The 17775-nt window shown below is 48.3% G+C and overlaps 1 protein-coding gene across 2 annotated transcripts in view; it reads left to right on the top strand.

The window, feature by feature from the left end:
• The window catches only part of cyb5a (cytochrome b5 type A (microsomal)), a 46418-nt gene extending 29342 nt beyond the window's left edge, over positions 1–17076 (top strand). The window contains exons 3-6 of one of the 2 annotated variants that reach the window (XM_072467162.1): positions 7627–7656; positions 9087–9121; positions 9398–9500; positions 14964–17076. In XM_072467162.1, the coding sequence (XP_072323263.1) occupies positions 7627–7656; positions 9087–9121; positions 9398–9470 (138 nt within the window). In that variant the 3' untranslated portion in view covers positions 9471–9500; positions 14964–17076. The remainder of the gene's footprint in view (positions 1–7626; positions 7657–9086; positions 9122–9397; positions 9501–14963) is intronic. The other variant, XM_072467161.1, reaches the window with a different exon arrangement.
• Positions 17077–17775: the final 699 nt, after the last annotated feature.

Below are 17775 nucleotides of genomic sequence, written 5' to 3'. Positions count from 1 at the left end.
GGCCCCCATATCGCCTGCGCTTTCTCCGCCGCCATCTTGTACTTCTCTCTTTCTGACCCTTTGGTCGACGATTCCTCGCGCTGCAGCCGCCGCCGCAGGTTTTTTCCTCCTTCGTTTGGGGGGGACTCCCTTCACACACACCCCACACCGGGTTGCGTCGCCAAAAAATTCCCCGTTGGGGCTCTTAAAAGAGCCCGAAGGTCCGTCTGAGCTGGAGCCGCCGAAACGTGCGGCTAGCTAGGCATCACCGCAACCGGAAGTTGGCCTTGTGAATACTTTCTAATGAAAACAAAGCCATTACATAGTAGGGTGACAAAATCTGAATATAATAGTCTGCCTTGATATAAATTATGCAACTTCTGCCAATTTATAAGGATGACTCTGATCGGACATTCCCTGTGCGATGCTGCGCCTGCACGGTAGCACAGTGGTTAGCACTGTTGCTTCACAGCGCCAGAGTCCCAGGTTTGCTTCCTGGCTTGGGTCACGTTCTCCCTGTGTCTGCGTGGGTTTCCTCCGGGTGCTCCGGTTTCCCCCCACAAGTCCCGAAAGACGTGCTGTTAGGTGAATTGGACGTTCTGAATTCTCCCTCTGCATACCCAAACAGGTGCCGGAATGTGGCGACTAGGGGATTTTCACAGTATCTTCATTGCAGTATTCATGTAACCTACTTGTGACAATAATAAAGATTAATTTAAATTACAAGAATCGCTAATCACGAGCCTGTGTCTTTGATTTTCTTTTTATTAACTCTGATCCTTTTGTGTTAACTCTGACTTTCCTTTCGTGTTGACTCAGAAAAATAGAAAAATGAGTTATGTGGGCTTGTAATTTTGCAAGCGCTGTTCTGTTCAAGCACCACTCCTGACTGTCAGCATTCATTGGGGAATAGGCGCCTTGTCTTTCACATTACAAAGCGTAACATTGGATAACTCCTAGGTGTGAGTTTCACTCATTAAGTGTGCATGTTAGCTATCAGTCAATGGCTCCATGCTTGCGGTGATCACACCAGCTGCCTGCAGTCTAATTAACCGTCTCATTAAAAAGTGCATGCAGCATCCTTCTTAAACATTTTCAATTTAACCTGTGATTATATTCACTGGCAATTTTCAGAATTTTTGCGTTTTTAAAAATATAAATGCAAAACATTGTCAAAGATTCAGAGTGGTCGCCGTTGATATGCAGTCACCAGTAATGCTAACCTTCTTGGTATTTTGATCTCGAGCTTCAATTACGCAACAGGACCTTCACTCACCAAGCCAACAGTAACTGTTAATTCTATTCTCTTCTACAGTGGCACAGTGGTTCGCACTGCTGTCTCACAGCACCAGGGACCTGGGTTCAATTCCGGCCTTAGTTGGCTGTCTGTGGAGTTTGTACCTTCTCCCCGTGTCTGCGTGGGTTTCCTCCGGGTGCGCTGGTTTCCTCCCACAGTCCAAGGTGTGCAAGTTAGGTGAATTGGCTATGATCAATGATTGGGGTTACAGGGATCAGGCTGGTGAGTGGGCCTAGATAGAGTGCTCTTTCAGAGGGTCGGTGTAAACTTGATGGGCTAAATGGCCTCTTTTTGAGATGCAGGGATTCGATAGATATATTACACCATCCCCCTTTCACTTGGGCGACCTGCTGACACTGTGTTTAGCACTGCTGCCTCGCAGCACCAGGGACCTGGGTTCGATTCCTGCCTTGGGTGATTCTCTGTGTGGTGTTTGCACATTCTCCCACAGTCAAAAGATGAGCAGGTTAGATGGATTGGCCATGCTAAATTTCCCCTTCGTATCCAAAGTGTTAGGTGAGGTTACAGGAATAGTGTGGGGCCTAGGTAGGTTGCTCTTTCAGAGGGTTCGTGTAGATTTGATGGGCCGAATGGCCCCCTTCTACACTGCAGCGTGTCTATGATTCTTGGGGTGGCACAGTGGTTAGTGCTGCTCTCTTGCAGCACCAGGGACTTGGGATCAATTCCAGCCTTCGGCGACTGTGTGGAGTTTGCGCTTTCTCCCCGTGTCTGCGTGGGTTCCCTCCCACAGTCCAAGGAAGTGCAGCTTGGGTGGATTGACCGTGCTAAATTGCTCAGGCAAAAGATGTGCAGATTAGGTGGGGTGGCGGGGTTAGGTTTGTACGCCACGTACAAGGTAGCGTGATCTTTCAGAGGGTCAGTGCAGACTCGATAGGCTAAATGGCTGTCTTCTGTGCTGTAGGGATTCTGTGGTTAATTCATAGTCTTGGGAATGTGCGCTATTTAAATTGGGGCAAATGCTGCTATAATTTCATAATTCAGCAATATAATTCCTTTTATATGCACCAAGGTGCTACGTAAGAAGGGTAAAATGGACATGAACTGACAAAAGCATAATTTTAAAGATTGGTTTGAGCAGCCATTTAAAAGAAGTATGAATTGGATTGGTTTGCAGTAGGACTGAAGGTATTCATGCATAAGTGAGTTAGAGGTGCCAGAGAAGCAAAATACAGATGGAAATGATGGAAATACTACACAAGTCCAGCAGCGTCTTGTGGAGCGTGAAGTAGAGTATGGCCTCGTCCGCCACCACTGATATTTAACCAGAGGTGATGGAATAGAAGCCATGCGGGCCTTCTGCCAAAACAAAATCTGGGACTGCCCGACATGGACCTACCACTGGGAACAGAGAAAATCAGAGTAAGATTACATCTCCCGCCCCCCCAAACTCATCCCTTTAAATCGACCTCTCATTCCCTGCTCGTGGGGACCATCTTGGCTGGCCCCAGTGAACTCCTTGTCCAGAGGCTGCAGTGACTATTCATGGTGTAGGCCACACTGGAGTACAGGTGGTGGCATATTCCTGGTGGTACGGCTGGTACAGGAGAGCTGCTGGTCCCTGATTGGAAAGCAGCTTTTGGAGGTGGGACATCCATCTTTCAGCAGAATTTCGGGGGGGAATTCTCCTCACAGGAGCCAGAAAGCCCCGTGCTGACCAGGTCGATGCCGGCTGAAATCCTGTTGGCTCTCCCAGAAATTGCCATGGTGACATTGCGGCTTGTCTTCCCTCCAGTGGAAGAGCCTCCCGCCACAACAATTAAAATGCTCCTAACATCTCGGGCTGATGGTTCTGACGAAGGGTCACTGACCTGAAACATTAACTCTTATTCTCTCTCCACTGATGTTGCCCGAAAGAGTATTTACAGCATTTTCTGCTTTTAATTCAGGTTTTCAGCATCTTCAAAATTCAATACTGTAGATAGGAATCCATAGAATCCCTACAAAGTAGAAGGCCATTCAGCCCATCTAATCTGCACCACACTCTTGAAAGAGCACTTCAACCAGGCCCACTCCCCTGACAACCCTGTGCATTGATGGCCTATCCACCTAACCTGCACGTCTTTGGATTGTGGGAGGAAACCAGAGCACCCGGAGGAAACCCACGCAGACACTGGGAGAAAGTGCAAACTCCACAATCATCCAAGGCTGGAATTGAACCTGGGTCCCTGGCGCTGTGATGCAGCAGTGCTAATCACTGTGTCACCGTGCCATCCCATCTGGAAGTGAGGTGAGGGAACCCAGTGACCCTCTAATAATCTTTTTTAGATAAATTTCATCTAGAAGTCCATTGGTTAATGTATTTTTTCAACTCCATGTTAGAATCTCTTTAGTCATGCTACTATCATTGCCACAACGTTATACAGCCCGGCTTGAAGGCCTAAATGTCATCTTGCGTGAGTGTTGCACTGTCCGTCCTCCGCTTTCCCAACCAGTCCGTAGCCTTTAACAGGGTTGATCGTACCTTCGTTCTCTGACACTGCTCCTCCATTTTCTAACTTGGGGGTGGAATTGCCTTCGTCGGATTCCATTGCCATCCAACAGAAAATGCTGGAAACATTCAGAAGGGCAGGGAAGCATCTTTGGAGAAAGAGTTAATGGCCCAAATCCTCCCAACCCCTATTTCCTCTTCTAATCAGATAGAACAAATACCCACTTCCTCGATTTGTTCTGGGCAACCCTCTGATGGAGGATCCTCTAATCAGTGCAGGAAATCTTGGAAACATCAAGCGAAAGGAGTCTGCGCAGAAACCCATGTCCCCTTTTATAAAACTTTATTCGTTGTTTATAAATTTTTGAATATCCAATTTTTTTTTCCAATTAAGGGGCAATTTAGCGTGCCATTCCACCTACCCCGCGCATCTTTGGGTTGTGGGGGCAAAGCCTACGCAAACACTGGGAGAATGTGCAAACTCCACACTGACAATAACCCAGGGCCGGGATCGTACCTGGGTCCTCGGTGCCGTGAGGCAGCAGTGTTAACCGTGCTTTCCTTGACCCATTTTTTTACAGCATTGGTAAGTGGAGTTTAAATGACCTGAAGGGTCTTTGAAAAGCTATAGAGAGAAGGTAAGGGGGTAGGGTGCATGGTAGGTGGCAGCTGGGTAGGGGTGGCGAGGTCTGGTTAGGGTTGGATCAGGATAAGGGGTTGCGAGGGGAGGGGGGGGGGGGGAGAAGTTGGGTGATGGTCAGGTCGGGTGTCCTGGGAGGGCGGGGTGCGGAGCTGGCTAGTGGTGGCGAGTCAGGTCGAGGAGGAGTTGGCTGGTCAGGTTGAGTTGGGGGTAGAAAGTGGTGGGGGGGCGACTTGTGGGACTCAATCGGAGTGATTGTGAGGTCAGTTGTATAGGTACCCAGGAGTTGGACTAGGATTCTTTCCTGTCTTAACATTTCCTGCATAACTATCCAGGTAAATAAGTTGGGACTGTCCGAAGTTCCGACTCTTAACTCCAGACTTTTTCGGAGAATCTTTGGCGTGGCATGGTGGTTGGCACTGCTGTCTCACAGCGCCAGGGTCCTGTGTTTGATTCCGACCTTGGGCAACTGCCTGTGTGGAGTTTGCATGTTCTCCCTATATCTGCATGGTTTGCTCCGGTTTCCTCCCACAGTCCAAAGATGTGCAGGTTAGGTGGATATTGTCCATGCTGAATGTGTCCAAAAGATTAGGTGGGGCTATTGAGCTAGGGCGAGGGATTGGGTAGGGTGCTCCTTTGGAGGGTGAGTGCAGACTCGATGGGCCGAATGGCCTCCTTCTGCACTGTAGGGATTCTATGATCCCTGGGAGCATGGGATGTGCCTGCCGGAACTTCACACTTTCCGGACAATTTCCATGCAGTCGTTGCGTTGGGACATCCAAGAAGTATATGCCTTGGGGGAAGGGGGTTGGTCCATTCTCTGGCGTTTCGATGGCCGGAAGATCTGAGTCCACGTTTCGGGTTGATTGCTTTCATCACAATTGGATTCAACAGTTTCATCAAGTACAGAACTAGGGGAAAAGGGTGGCGGAGAGCAAGGAATAAATGGAACAGACTGTGTGTGAATGATTATCTAACAGAAGAAAGGTTGGTCCACTGGCAAGAGTGAGAGAAATGGTGCAATTTCAAAACAAAAAATGGATTGGTGGAGAAGAGATGTAAATAATGACAGCAAAACTTGGTCTCCAAGAGAAGAGATGCTACAGTTATGTGCCAAAGTTGTTGAACTCCAATTGGGAGCAAAAGATTTTAAAGTGTCGAATTGAAATATAAGGGGCGCGATCTAACCAAATTGGTACAGAGTCCCCTAATGAGCGCGTTTAGCCGGATATTTCCTGGCGTTCGCAGCACTGAGAAACACCACTCTATCTCCCAGGACACTGGCTCTATTCCGGCCTCAGCGGGGAGTGGCCTGCCGAGGCTGCACTTGGTCCATTTCCTGCACTAAGGAGCTCCGCTTGCTGTAATTCCTCAGTGCAAGAGGAGATCGGCTTAAATGTCGTCCCAATCTCACGGGCCGCCCCCTAACCCCGCCACCTCACCTGTAAGGGAGTCCTTTGGGAGGGGGGGGGGGCACTGCACCCATGCAGGGCACCCCTGGTCTGAGTCCCATCGCAGGAGAGTTGCCAGCTTGGCACTCCCAGAGCCACCTGGGCACCGTGGCAGTGCCAGGTTGGCATCCAGGTGGCACCAGCTTGCCACCCTATCCAGAGGGCAAGCACTGGGGGCCTCCGATCCCTTAGCAGACACCCACATGTGCTCTGTCTGGTTCCTTTTTGCCCGAGATCTCCAAGGGGAGGGAGTTAGGTCCCCGTGGAGAAAGCGTATTAGAATGAGACTCGCTGTCTCACTCTAATATGCAGATTTGCAAAATTGTGGTCCCGCCCACAATAGATGGGATTCTGATTGCGACGTCTCGCAAGATCACTTTAGATCTTGCGAGGTGTGGCAAGCGGGTAGATACCAGAAGAGGGATCTCCCGCTATCTACCGGCCTTTCGGGCACAACACGGCTGGTAGATTGCGCCCAAGGTGTTGTTCCTCAAACTTGTATTGAGTTTCATTGCAACAGCATAGGAGTCTCATCACAGTGTGATGGAAAATTAGAATGGCAAATGACTGGATGCGGGGAGTCACTTGCTGTTAAATTTGTTGCGTCCCAGAGTGTATTCTGCCACCACATGTGTTTTTTGCTGAATGCAAATTAACTATTGGGATACACAACAGCATTACATGGAGGCTGGAATTATTGGGTAATATTTCAAGCAATAATTTGCCTTGAAGAATGTTCGAACCAATTGTCATCTCTAACAAGGGCAATTTCATGAGGCCCAGGATCCACTGCATTGAGAAGGTAGAGATCCATGTGGAGGGAGGGGGAGAGAGAGGGAGACCACTGATAACCTGCAATTCTGTTAGAGTATGTGTCACTGAGTAAAAAAAGAATAAAGTTAGTCTGCATACATTTTATTCATTGACGCAATACTGCGGCTCAAGTTTAACATTGCGGCTGTTCCTTTTGATGAGCAATGTTTTTTGCTTCTGACTCCAGCAATATGCCTGAGAATTGTTATCGTGTATAAAAAAAAAAAAAAATCATTCGTTCCTTCATGTCTGCGCTTTCTCTTCAAAAGAGCTGCTTCATTATCCCCATTCTCTTTTATATGTGCTCTCATACTCTATTTATTTACTTCCATTTTAAAAATATTTAATCGCTTCACCCTTTGAGAGGCATTAATGAATTCTGCTTCCACTCTTTCGGGTAAGGCATTAATTGTCCTAATAATTTTAAGCTTTTAAAAATATCTTATTCCCTTCCCCTTGCCCTCCCATCCTATCATTTTGACCTTAAATTAATGTGGTCAAGTTGCTGATTGACTATTAAGTTTTAAGTGGTTTTCCCGACCGCTTTAGATTTTTCATTTTGTATATAATTTACTGTCCTCTAATTACTCGCCTCAAAATGTCTTATCAACTCTCATTTCTCTGCTTCAAATTAAATTTATTTTTATATCCATCCACCCAATCTACTAATTTGTCTGTCTTCCTAAAGTTGACCCAGCTTCCTATTTTAATTTCGTCAGCGGAGTTTGATAATGTTACCTTTTAAATCCAAGAGCTGGCCAGTTATAGGAAACCAGCCAAGGCTTGCTGAATGATATTCAGTAACTCTGCTGTATTGTTAGGGACGTGGACACACCAGTTCTAACAAACAGTGCAAAATGGAGAAGTTAGTATAGGATTTGGATGACCAGGCTTAAACCGTGGCACAGTCGGTAACTTTTGATGCAAATGAGGTCAGGCTATTGGATTTTCAAAATCAAGTTTTTAATAATCACTTATTTTATTTTTCCTATTCCAGGATGATAGAGCTGCTTTTGAGAGGCCACCGGTAAGTGATCTTTCTTTCTATTTACAGCAGGGTTTGTTTCTTTTTTTTTAGTGTTAATCAGAATCAGTAGTCATGAGTTAACTTGATATCTTGCAAGCAGTTGACAGATTTTGTGGGATCTCGTGCAAAATTAGGTTGTATACCATGTTTAAGAAATATATTCATATGCTCATAGGATCCCAATGTAGAGCAAATGCACTCCCAGTATCAAGATAAGTTTGGAATCTTCCAACAGGAGGTTTCTTTTCTTTTAAAACAAATATACCGGGAAAGTAAATAAAAAACATTCCGCAGGTATTCTTTCCAAAGAAAGGGCTTCCACAGAGACTACAGATCATAGCATATTTCTATTCTGGTGGGACAGAAGTTTCATCTTAATTTATATAGCAATGACCTGCATTGTCTCTTCTGGGATTGTAGTTCGACCAGAAGCCATGCGTCACAATATCTTTTTTTAAAAGGCTGGTGTGTGTCTGTTTTTAACTAGAAACTGAAGGGGTTTGGAGTGATTCAAGATGTTTGAGAAGGTATACAAAAGTCTGGTAGAGAACATTTTAATATTCAACATGACCGTCTGGTATGGTAACCTGAGTGAATGCAAGCTGGCCAGAATTGACAACACTGGGTAAAATCAGTGGCAGACAGCAGACACCGCTCGATCACAGATGGGTGGAAAGCTCAGGCCATCATCGGTGACCCCTCTCACTCTTTATATCATCAATTTGAAAGGCTTCCTTCGGGCCAGCGCTTTGGAATGCCTATTGCATTGTTCGAGATTGTTTGTATAATCATGCAAATTTAACTGTGTTCATTTATTTTTGCTGCAGTAAGTGCTTTAATGACAGTGACAGGGTGCTATGTGTAGTGTTTGTATGGTGTGGATGTATAATACATGTGCACAAATGTATGAATGTAGGTATGCATGCACGGTAGGGGTTAGCACTGTTGCTTCACAGCAGCAGGGTCCCAGGTTTGATTCCCAGTTTAAGTCACTGTCTGTGCGGAGTCTGCACATTCTCCCTGTTTCTGCGTGGGTTTCCTCCGGTGGAGATTTTATCTCCAAACCTAAACCAAAACTTTATTCACGATCTGCCATGGTGGAATTTGAATTTGTTCTCCAGATTATTATTTTTGGCCTTTGGATTACTGGTCCAGGAACCTAATCACTATAACAAATGACTGAATATATTAAATATAACATTGAATTATATATTGAAATTGATTACAAATTCTATGTAGCAACTAGTGTTTTGTAGTAATTCAGATAAAAGGCCCTGAAATGTAATCGGTGCAACTATATGGGGAAAAGCTAGTGCAACTGGTAACTTCCTGCATGTTGACTTTCATTAATCTTTTTGCTTGCAGGTCAGATCTCCCTGATTTGAGATTGTTCATGTTCCTGAGTTAACATCTTGGTCTTTCTATTATAGGGGCCATCTATTGTCGTGTTGGAGTCTGAATCAAGGTACAAAACTGTCTTTTTCATTCTTTCATAAAGCATATTGTGGCATTGGCTTTCAAATGTTAGGAAAAGTTTGAAGAGTAGTGCTTGCCAGTTTTCACGAGTGCATTCTGCCTCGTACATATTAAGAACTCAAAATCTAACGAGTCTTTTTATTCAACTAGAGACTGGTTCAGCATAATCCACTTGTATTTTACTCGATTCTAGCAATTTTCTGCTGAAAGATTTTTCCCTTTGTTTTGCTATTCCTGATAATAGTTTGCTTTCTTTCATTCACAGAAGTTCATGTCCTTGCAGTGTTTCCATCACCACTTCTTTTCTCCCCTCCCCCCTGTCGTGTTGGGTGTTCTGATGCACAAATGATCCAACACGGCTGTAGATGGTACAACTCTGTTTTATTGTCTAATCAACGGTAACAACTAACTACTGGCTTGGGTACGTGCTTCACCAGCTAACCTGTGGACCCAGCCCTATCACTATCCTAGTGAGGCACTCAGCACATGGCCTATATCTGAGTGGTGAGCTGTGAGCTCTGTGCTCTGAGCTATCTCCTGGTAGAATGAGCGGGAACTGTGGTGTTCCCTGTTTTATAGTGCGTGTGCTCTCGCTGGTGATTGGCTGCGATGTTATGTGTGTGCTGGTTGGTCCAACTGCCTGTCCATCAGTGTGTGTGTGTGATTGCACCGTGATATGCTGATGTGGCTATCATGACTTCCCCCCTTTCACAAAGGATATGTGCCTACATGATAATAAATAGAAATGTGTACTGAGTGCATCAGAGTATGTGTGTGCAATATTTACAACATGTACATGAGGCTAAATTATATACGGAGGAAGGTGTCGGGTGCAACAGAACAACGACGTTGTACCAATACCAGAACAAATGCAATCAACAAACGATGAGAGAAAACTCTGGAACAATGAACGACAAGAAAAAAAACTCGTTAACAGTACTGTAAAACAATTCAGTGAGTCCAATGTGCTAACAGGCTCATAACTCAAGTCTTTCAGGTGGGTGACAAATTCAGGTTGACCGCCTCAAGGGTGGGTCAGGATCCACCGGCTGAGGAATGGGCCTGGCCACGGGCGAGAGAGGAAGAGGCAGAGTGGCAGGAAGCTCAACAAAGTCGACATCAGGGACAACAGGAGGGCATGGCACCGGTGCATGATCTCGTAGCGAGCGCCGAACCAAACGAAGGGCCCGCCAATTACGGCGGCGAATAGAGCCATCAGGCATACGAACCAGGAATGAGCGGGGAGCCACATGGCGGAGAACCTCAGCGGTTGCCGACCAGCCACCCTCCGGTAATGAGCGGGGAGCCACGTGGCGAAGAACCTCGGCGGTTGCCGACCAGCCACCCTCCGGTAGGTGTATGCGGACGTTGTCTCCAGGCACCAGGGCAGGAAGATCAGTTGCCCGAGTGTCATGTGCCACCTTCTGCTGAGCGTGCTGTTGTTGCATCCTTCGCAATACTGGAGCATGGTCGAGGTCAGGAACATGAATGGATGGCACAGTGGTCCTGAGGGTGCGACCCATCAACAGCTGGGCTGGTGAGAGGCCCGTGGACAGTGGGGCCGAGCGATAGGCCAGCAGGGCTAAACAGAAGTCAGATCCAGCATCAGCAGCCTTGCAGAGGAGCCGCCTCACAATGTAGATGCCCTTTTCCGCCTTGCCATTCGACTGAGGATGCAAGGGTCTGGACGTCACATGTGTGAAGTTGTATGAAGTGGCAAAGGAAGACCATTCTTGACTTGCAAAGCAAGGCCCGTTGTCAGACATGACTGTGAGCGGAATTCCATGGCAAGCAAAGGTTTCTTTGCCTGCCCGGATGACAGCTGATGATGTCGTGTCGTGCAGGCGTATGACCTCCGGATAACTTGAGAAGTAGTCAATAAGAATAATGTAGTCCCTGCCGAGCGCATGAAAGAGGTCCACACCCACCTTCGACCAGGGGGACGTGACCAACTCATGAGGCTGAAGGGTCTCGGGGTTGCGCCGGCTGAAACCTCTGGCAGGTGGGACAGTTGAGCACCATGTTGGCGATATCGTCGCTGATGCCCGGCCAGTACACAGCCTCTCGGGCCCTCCGCCTGCACTTTTCAACTCCGAGATGGCCTTCGTGCAGCTGTTCGAGGACTAGCTGGTGCATGCTGTGTGGGATCACGATCCGGTCCAACTTCAAGAGGACACCATCAATGACGGCCAAGTCGTCCCGGACGTTGTAAAATTGCGGGCACTGCCCCTTGAGCCACCCTTCCGTCAAGTGGCGCATCACATTTTGTAGGAGGGGGTCAGCCGCAGTCTCATGGCGAATGTGGGCCAGATGTGCATCAGTGGCTGGCAGATTGGCCGATATGAAGGCTACCTGTGCGTCGACCTGACAAACGAACCCCTCCGAGTCGGGCGGTGTGTTGACCGCCGTGGACAGAGCATGAGATCCTTCCCCGGGGTGTAGACAAGTTGGAAGTCGTACCTCCGGAGCTTGAGAAGAATGCGCTGGAGATGAGGGGTCATGTCGTTGAGGTCCTTCTGAATGATGCCGACCAGGGGGCGATGGTCAGTCTCCACAGTGAACTGCGGAAGACCATATACATAGTCGTGGAACTTGTCGATGCCAGTCAACAGGCCTAGGCACTCCTTCTCAATCTGCGCATTGCGCTGTTCTGTGGGGGTCATGGCCCGCGACGCATAGGCGACCGGAGCCCATGATGAGGTGTTGTCCCGTTGCAGGAGTACCACCCCAATGCCAGACTGGCTGGCGTCAGTTGAGATCTTTGTTTCCCGTGTGGTATCGAAAAACGCCAGTACCGGGGCGGCGGTGAGCTTGACCTTGAGCTCCTCCCATTCACTCTGGTGTGCGGGCAGCCACTGGAATTCCGTTGTCTTTTTGACCAGGTGGCGAAGAGTAGTCGTGTGCGAAGCAAGGTTAGGAATGAACTTTCCCAGGAAGTTGACCATCCCGAGAAAGCGCAGCACTGTCTTGTCTGATGGCTGCGATGGCTGCCACTTTGTTGGCATCCGGTCGCACACCCGATCGGGTGATGTGGTCCCCCAAAAACTTTAGCTCAGTCTGGCCAAAAGAGCATTTGGCTCGGTTAAGGCGCAGGCCCTGATCCCCTATCCGTGCAAAGACATGCTGTAGACGACTGATGTGCTCCTGCGGTGTGGTGGACCAGATGATAATGTCGTCTACGTAGACGCATACCCCTTCGATGCCCTCCATCATCTCTTCCATGATGCGATGGAACACTTCGGAGGCTGAAATGATGCCGAATGGCATCCTATTGTAGCAGTATCTGCCAAATGGAGTGTTGAAAGTGCACTGCTTCCTGCTGGACTGATCCAATTGAATCTGCCCAAAGCCCTTTGAGGCATCAAGCTTGGTGAATATTTTTGTCCGAGCCATCTCGCTCGTGATTTTCTCGTTTGGGTATGGGGTACTGTTTCCTCATAATGTTGTGATTTAAATCTTTTGGGTCGATACAGATCCGGAGCTCGCCGGAGGGCTTCTTGATGCACACCATGGAGCTGACCCATGGCGTTGGCTCTGTGACCCGGGAAAGCACTCCTGGGTCCTGCAGCTGCTGCTTGAGGCGGTCCTTGAGTGGTGCTGGGACCCTACGAGGTGCGTGAATGACCGGGGTGGCGTCTGGTTTGAGCCGTATTCTGTTAAGTGTAGGGCAGTGTGCCCATGCCCTCGAAAACCTCCTGGTTGTGCGCGAGGAGTGAGTGGAGCTGCGCCCTAAAGTCTGCATCTGGGAAATCGGACGTGCCTTCTGGAGACCGAATGTGTACCCGCCGAACGAGGTGGAGGATCTTGCACGCCTGTGCGCCTAACAGAGAGTCCTTCGAGGATCCTACGATTTCAAATGATAATGTGGCTTTGGGTGAGTTGTGTGTAACTTCGAGCTGGCAGGACCCCGTGGCCGGGATGACATTTCCATTGTTGTTAACCAGCTGACAGTGGGATGGCAGAATTGGTGGTTTAACCTTCAAGGTCTGGTAGGCTGACCATGCAATGAGATTGGCGGAGGCACCAGTGTCCAGGCGAAATGTGATCTGGGATCGGTTGACCGTTAGGGTGGCACACCACTCACCGACCGGATCAATGCTGTGCACTGGCAGTGGCTGGTGGTTCCGACTCGGGGACATCCGGTTCTTGCGGATTACTGCAACGCGGAAGGGCTCCCTGTTTTTCGGAATCGCTGGTCTGCATACTATCTGGATATGACTCTGTGAAGGAGGCTGAATCGCCCGCACGTCCCTGCGAGGCTGGCGGAATTGTTGGGAGTTGGCAGGTTGAGCTGCTCGACAGCAGGCAGCATAGTGGCCCATCCTGCCACATCTTAGGCATTGTCGTGCTTTGGCCGGACATTGCCGCTTTAAGTTGGCGGAGCCACAGTTGCTGCACATCGTGACGTCATGGCGTTCGTTGCGCCACCGCGCACGGTGCGGTCCTGCGTAGAACGGGCCTGCGCATCACGTTCCTCTGTGTCAGCGTCCCCTCTTTTGGCGCGTACAAGCGCGGGAGGCCTCAGAAAGCGCGCAAAATGGTCGCCCTCGTCCGGGCCGGGAGGTACTCGATCGACTGGACCCACGCCGCCTCGTGGGGCCCGTGCCGTGCCGTTTCGGCTGCCTGGATTTGGGAGTCCCGGCTGGTCACGTTCTCATGGACGCAGGTCTCGATGGCAGTCGATAGCGGGGGGTCGCTTTATTTTAAGGAGCTGCTGGCGTAGGGTGTCCGAGATGACCCCAAAAATTATCTGATCCCGTATCATGGAGTCGGAGGTGGCCCCATAGCCGCAGCACTGCATGAGGATACGGAGGTGTGTTAAGTAAGATTGGAAAGGCTCATCCTTACCCTGCAGGCGCTGCTGGAATAGGTACCTCTCGAAGCTCTCATTGACTTCCACTGAAGTGTTCATCGAACTTCAGACGCACCGTCTTATATTTTGTTTTGTCCTCGCCTTCCGCAAATGCCAGGGAGTTATAGATGTGGATGGCCTGTTGCCCCGCCGTGGAGAGGAGGAGGGCAATCTTTCTGGTGTCCGATGCATTCTCCCTGTCTGTGGCTTCGAGGAAGAGCTGGAAGCGCTGTTTAAACAACTTCCAGTTTACGCCGAGATTGCCAGCGATTCGGAGCGGCTGCAGTGGGCTAATGTTTTCCATGGAGTAGGATGGCGGATTTCTGAAAGGGTGCAGGTAGATCTCACAGTCGCTGGTTCGCGTCCACTACTGGTATCATGTCGTATTGGGTGTTCTGATGCACAAATGATCCAACACGGCTGTAGATGGTACAACTGTTTTATTGTCTAATCAATGGTAACAACTAACTACTGGCTTGGGTACGTGCTTCACCAGCTAACCTGTGGACCCTATCACTATCTTAGTGAGGCGCTCAGCACATGGTCTATGTCTGAGTGGCACGCTGTGAGCTCTGTGCTCTGAGCTATCTCCTGGTAGAATTAGCGGGAACTGTGGTGTTCCCTGTTTTATAGTGCGTGTGGTCTCACTGGTGATTGGCTGCGATGTTATGTGTGTGCTGGATGGTCCAACCCCCCCCCCCCACTGCCCAACCACTACTTAATGGTCAAGACCAGGTTCAGTCCAAGCAGTCTAGAATACACCTGAGGCAGTTTGGGGCAATTTCCTCTCTGTTGCACCAATTTTGTAAAAGCTTTCTTTCTGCTCACATTCCGTATCGCTTGCTCATGAACCATGGCGTGCATTTGTAATGGCTGTGTTTACTTAAAGATACCCGATAGGTGTTTATAAATTAAATTAAGAAATCAAAGTTCTATGCTCTTGTACTATGATGTTTTTGATTCTGTTCTTTTCTTACAGTTGGTTGTCTAATTGGATAGTCCCAGCAATCGCCGGCTTGACTGTGGCCCTCCTATATCGCCTTTTTGCAGCCGATCACTGAACACTATGTATAGAACCGATGTTGGCACGATTTCATGTTGATTTCTACCTATTCTAAATTAGTTTAAAATGTGAAAATTGTATTACGTTCATTGAAGGGATTTTTGGGGTAGAAATTCTGATGCTATACACCCATTCTTTTTGGCGTAAAATGAGAGCAAAAAAGGCCAAATTAGCAGTGGGATAGTCTGTGCCTAATCTGCACAGGCTCATGTCTCACTGCTAAATCCATAGGAATGGGTTACCCGGCCCCTTAATATGGTAAGGCGGGAGCTAACACCCGTTGAAGGATCCTTTGTTCCCAACGTAGGATTATCCAGCAGCTGCTAACCGTCAATTAGGAGTAAAAAAAACCATAAACTAATATGCCCCTCTGTGGAGTGGCAGCCCCGCCCCCCCCCCCCCCCCAAAAAAAAAAAAGTGCCCGATCCAACATCCGTCCTGGAATTTGTGGTTTGCTGCTAATGGTGGAAAATATACTGATGTGTTTCAGGACATGTAACAAGTGCTGGTAGCACATCCTGAAGATATAGAGAAGACCTGAGGGGCTGGCTCTGACCCTGAAAGTTTTCAATTTCAAGGACTTCAGGGTAGAAGTTGGTATGCTTGTTTGCCGGGCTTGAAATGGACGGGAAACATTTATTTTGGTCTTGTGAATTGCATTGTCTCACCTCTCATGGATGAGTATCGACTAAAGCCCAGTAATAGAAAACGGTCCCGGATTCAGTTCCAGCCCTTTTATCCCTTAACATTGTCAAAACAAATCTTTAGCATCTGGCTTATACCTTTTATTCCTCATCACCTGTGTATATTTGTCTACTTTGATACAAGTGTTCGATATTCAGGCAGTTGGAAAACAATGTTGTAACTTATTCTGTTGTTTGCCAGGCAAGACACTGTACCTGTGAGCCATTAAGAGGCATTTTGAAATTTGAATAACCATCAACTCTTTTTTTTTTTTTCCTTTTCCATGCTATGAATAACATTCTAAAACCTTCTGAGAAATAGAATAATACTTTTGTGAGCACGTTATGTGGATGGCTGCACCCTTGTAATAGTACAAGTGTCGATTGCCAGATCATATCCTTGTTTCAAATGAATCTTTGAGGAGATGCAAAATTAAAATGCTTGGATTTTCTTCCAAAGTTGTGGCTGCTGGCACAACTGGGCAGTTCGTTTGAACAGAATTACGTAGCGTCGACAGCCCAGAAGCTGGTTCAGTTGGTCTTCCCCAGCAATCTTGCGCCACATGAGCTGCCTTCCATCCCGATTACCGGCCTCGGGTGACTGTGTGGAGTTTGCACTTTCTCCCCGTGTCTGCGTGGGGTTTCCTCCGGGTGCTCCAGTTTCCTCCCACAATCCAAAGATGTGCAGTTTAGTTGGCTTGGCCAAGCTAAATTGCCCCTAACTGTCCGAAGGCTAGGTTGGGATAGGGCGGGAGATTGGGCCTAAGCGGAATGCCGTTTCAGATGGTTAGTGCAGACTCACTGGGCTGAATGGCCTCCTTCTGCACTGTAGGAATTCTATGATTCTAATGTATGTATCAAGCCTCTCCTTCCACCATTCCTCATGGCATTGAGTTCCACACACTCTCCACCCTTGTGTAAAGAGAGTAGAGTGGTAATTTTGTCACAGGTGTCTTTCCACTGTTGGAGAATGTTATCTTCAAAATGCCAAATGTACTTTGGGTTACAGGTGGTGTTCATAATCTAGACTAGATTTCACACGACTGAATTTAACTAAGAGAGGAGTCCCCAGAGTGGCTCAGAGATGAGAATTTCCTGTCCGATTACCATAATATGGTTGTTCCCATCAGTAGATTGCTTGGTGAATTGCTAAGGTTTCTGACATGCCTTTATGTTGTTTGACTATGCCTTCTGTATGAAGATCCCAGACATGCAAAGAAAAGCCATCCTGAACTAACATAAATCTATATTGTGTATTATCAAATTTGCTGAAATATATATTTATCAACATGGTAATGAAATCATGGACTTAATTTTTACAAATAAATACATGCAGGAAAATAGTACATTCAAAGTCCTTTTTTCTCACCTTTTGTTGTCAAACTTAGATTAGAATTTTCTGCACAAACTGGTTTAGACTGTGCCTTGTTTCCCAATATCCTCCTGTGACCAAGCTGCTACTGCCTTGCAGGGTTCCTTCTTCATGGGCAACCTCCAGCAGCTTCCTTAATTAGTCATTATTAATGGGCAGGATCGCCAAAATTCCGATTGACGGGAGAACCCCCATTTGCGGCCAAATCGGGGGGTGGCATTGCTTTTGGGATGCTCCGCCCCCTCAAATAGCGTATTCTTCATGCTGTTGGAGCGGCCTCAGAACAGCCTGAAGCCCTTCCCCTGATGCTCTGGCCCCCGGTGAGCCAAGATCCGGACAGCGTGGAACACTTATCCTTTTTTTTTTTCGCGTGGACCCTGCATGGCGGTTGCGGACTGAGTCCCACGCCGCCACAGTTGGGGGTGAGCCATTCCGCTGGCAGGGGGGCCTTCGTCGGGGTCCTGGGGCACTGTTTGGGGGGGGTGGTCCGGTTGGGTGGTGAGGCCGGTTACAGGGGGGGCAGTTTTAGGTAGGCCGGGTCCACGCATGGCCGGCGCCATGTTGCACGGCGCGACCGCTGCAGGCCACGGCAATTCTCTGGCCGTATCCACAAGTAAAGCCGGGGGCTTTATGATGCGCGGCTGCTAGCGCCCCCCCACCGGACGGAGGATCG

Source organism: Scyliorhinus torazame, chromosome 11 (genome assembly GCF_047496885.1).
Source record: "Scyliorhinus torazame isolate Kashiwa2021f chromosome 11, sScyTor2.1, whole genome shotgun sequence".
Lineage (NCBI taxonomy): Eukaryota > Metazoa > Chordata > Chondrichthyes > Carcharhiniformes > Scyliorhinidae > Scyliorhinus > Scyliorhinus torazame.
This window is presented reverse-complemented; position numbering and strand designations above follow the sequence as displayed.